Below are 3,620 nucleotides of genomic sequence, written 5' to 3' on the forward strand. Positions count from 1 at the left end.
CTTTCAAGTATTTGGTGTCTCAATCTCATGGTGCTCGAGAAAGCAACCTGTGGTGGCATTATCATCGTATGAGGCTAAATATATAACAGGATCCTATGATGCGTGTCAAGAAATTTGGACCAGATATGTGCTGGAAGAGATCGAGATCGAAGTGAGAAAACCTCTTGTACTACAGATCGGCAATAAGTCAGCCATAAATCTTGCGAAGAATCCAGTTTTGCATGGAAGAATTAAATACATAAAAGTTAAATTTCACTTCTTAAGGGAGAAGGTAAATCGAGGTGAACTTGAAGTAAAACATTGCTCAAATGAAACACAATTAGTCGATATTTTCATTTATATAAATAAATATTCATAATTCAATATTATAATTTAATTCAATAATACAATTCTTATTTTTTATTATCTTTTCTCACTAGAAGTGCTCAAACTTTAACGATATTAACATTTCAGAGTTAAGAGTGCGAAGAAGGTTTTTTACTTGACTTGGTCTTTTATAAAGACAAATGTATGTCATGAAGAGTGATCATGATTCACCACCTCCTACACAAAACATTGGCGTTTATATTTTTTTTATTGTATATAATTTGTATACTTAAATGTATTTTTCAACTCATTTCTATGGTTAATAATATTCACAAGATCTAGCCTACCAAAACTCTCCTATCACATGTCCACTAGCTCTAAAAAAATTTGTCGGTGACTCATAACCACCTTAAACTTCACAAGATCCATTCATTTTTCAAATCCTCATTTATTTATTTATTTCAGAACTAAAAAATAAATTTTAAAATCAATTAATATCAACCTACCCAACTAAAAAAAACAATCTTTATAATTACAAACATATAGAATACTCTATTCTTAAAATTAAAAAAAAAATTGTTAGATAAATTTAGAGTAGAAAATGGCATTGGTAATAACATCATAGTATAACATGACAATAACATGCTACTAGTTATTTATTTAAAAAAAAGTGTTCAATAGAAACCACATTCTCATACATATATTGAATAACACATTATGTTCACAAAAAAATGGATTCAAATCAAAGCAAATATCATCATCAAAAGTAGATACATCATCAACACAATAAATCTAAATTAAATACTCCACAAATTCATCTTCATCTTCACAACAACATCATCACCAAACCACAACTTGCCAACACAATGTTGCTCCAAATTCCATAGCTGACTAACTTGTAAGCAGAAGAACCGTCTGGCGAAGACGAAGGCGACGATGATTTACTGTCAGCACTTTTCTCAGTCGGAGAATCCGCTGCTGGCGCGATCTCTGGTGTAGGAGCCGGAGCCGGTGCAGGTGGAATATCAGTTCCGAAAATAGCCTCGGGAAGTAAGACCTTATCAACTTGATAAATTGCAACAGGGTTAGTTGCATGAACAGCACTTGTTACTTTAGTAATCGACCATCCCGAGTTAATGCGAATGGTTCCTGAATCATCGGTGAAATTCAGTGTGTAATCGCCTCCGGCGAACGTGGGAGTTAGGCTAGTCTGGCTAAGGTTTTTGAAATCGGAAAGCGAATAGAAATGCGGCAATGCATGGAAAAGGATCACTTGTTTTATTTGATCATCTTTGAGTTTGGATAAAGAAGGTTTCTTCAATGAATTGAAGGCAGTGTCTTTTGGTACAAAGATAGTGATTCCTTCTTCTGTGTTGTTTGCTTGGTTTTGGAATGTGTCCAACACTTTTGTGGATTCAAGGTATCCAAGGAAAGTGTGAAATGGACCAGCAACATCGAGTAGTTCAGTTAGGTTTACATAATCTGGTGCAGGTGCTGGGGCCGGAGTTGGAGTCGGTGTCGGCGCGATCGGTGCCGGTGGACTTACAGTTTTGGCAAATGCTGGTGAAGAACTTAGAAGCAATAGAATGTTGCTAACAAGAAAAATCATTGAAAACTTCATGTTTGGTTAATCACTACTCTCTCCAAATTCCTATAAGAAAAAACTCAAGAATGTTAGATCTCACCAAAAAAAATGACTAGATTTCTTGATCGACTGTGAGGGTGTGTAAGACGGGCTACTGCACTGAATCCAAAATTCATCTGAGGCTTAGTAGAGCCTCATACAATACTTGTATAAAAAAGGTCTGTATTGGTTTTCCAACGGTTAAACGACGACTATAGTTAAACAACGACTAACCTACGCAGAGACGACTCGGGTCTCGAAACAATATACTAGTAAGAAAATATGAACTTCAAGTTCAAATTTCAAATTTAATTTCCAATGCACAATAAACAAATAAACATATATAATTATAAATCTTTCAACTTTGTCTAGATTCTCTTGTTTACATAACATTCAACATTTGTAAACAATTAACTTAAATCTATAACCAGATCTTACAAAATTTAACATACATCAACAACAGAAAATTATACAATAGAATAAAAATGTTTGAAGCAAGATCTAGGAATTCTAATTGAATTATCAACGTAAGCAGAAACAGTTACAGATCTGAACATATTATGAAAGTTGAGTGAAAAATGAAAATTCCAAAACAATTAAATTGTGGAATCACATTAGACCAAAATTCTAAATATGGAAAATTCAAGATGAGTAATTAAGGTGAATGTTACTAAAATAAAATTAAAAAAAATAATTAAATTAATCAGTTACAAGAGTTAGACTAGTCAAGAACACAGTGAGAGAGTCCACATCATGAAAACATCAAGATCTATAAAACACAAAGTGTTCCAATATTTTCCAATGACCCATGAAAGCAAAAATGAAATAGAGATGTTGAAAAGCATGAAAAACTAAAACTTTGCATTAAGAAACAAAAAGTAAGAAATGTAAGAATGAGATTGCAGAAGAAGACAGACCTGAAAAGGAGGAATTGAGAGAGAGAGAAAGAGAAGACGAATGTGGTGATGGTGTAGGAAGAATGAGAATGGAGAAGAGGGTATATAAAGGTGAAATGGAAGTATAAAGAGGAAGAGAGATGTAGATGGATACAGCACACAGATGTTTCTAACTTGAGAGTGGTTCTTTTCTTTTTGTTTTTTAATGGGAAATCATGGTTCTTGGTGGAAACATATATATCTTTAGTAATTTCATTTTTTTATTAGGAAAATTATTAGCAAAAAATATTTTTACATTATTTTATTTATAAAATAGATCAATGGTTAATTTTATCAAATATTATAAATTTTATTTATAAATTTATCTTATTTAAATTCTAGGAATTAATTTATCATGCGAGTTTATGTGATTATTCGAAAAATAATTAATAATTAATATGTTAACATATATGATTAGATTAAGTCTATTTCAATCCTATAAATTTATACGTTGAGGTTTGTCTCATTATAAAATTATATTCATGTTATATATTATTTGATGTGAGATTTTTAACACACACATCCCCACGTTTAAGATTAGACATTTGAAGCGTGAAAATAAATTGCGGATGATTCAATAACAAAAATTTGAAAGCAAATAATTCACGGGAGTATTTAAATGAGACTTTGATATTATGTTAGAATTAGAGTTTCACCTAAGTCAATCCTACAAAACCGATTTGCAGCGTGAGACTTGTCCTCGTTTATAAAAAAATATTGAAATTGTATATTGTTAAATTCGAGACTGTTAACTA

At 31.7% G+C, this 3,620-nt stretch overlaps 1 protein-coding gene across 1 annotated transcript; it reads right to left on the reverse strand.

Annotated features, from left to right (window-relative positions):
- Positions 1-979: 979 nt before the first annotated feature.
- On the reverse strand, positions 980-3,032 carry LOC127117493 (fasciclin-like arabinogalactan protein 7). The gene is made up of 2 exons (XM_051047521.1): positions 2,848-3,032; positions 980-1,957 (listed from the first exon to the last, which is right to left on the reverse strand). The coding sequence occupies exon 2, from the start codon at positions 1,925-1,927 to the stop codon at positions 1,133-1,135; it is 795 nt and encodes a 264-aa protein (XP_050903478.1). The 5' UTR covers positions 1,928-1,957; positions 2,848-3,032; the 3' UTR covers positions 980-1,132.
- Positions 3,033-3,620: the final 588 nt, after the last annotated feature.

Source organism: Lathyrus oleraceus, chromosome 2 (assembly GCF_024323335.1).
Source record: "Lathyrus oleraceus cultivar Zhongwan6 chromosome 2, CAAS_Psat_ZW6_1.0, whole genome shotgun sequence".
Taxonomy (NCBI): domain Eukaryota; kingdom Viridiplantae; phylum Streptophyta; class Magnoliopsida; order Fabales; family Fabaceae; genus Lathyrus; species Lathyrus oleraceus.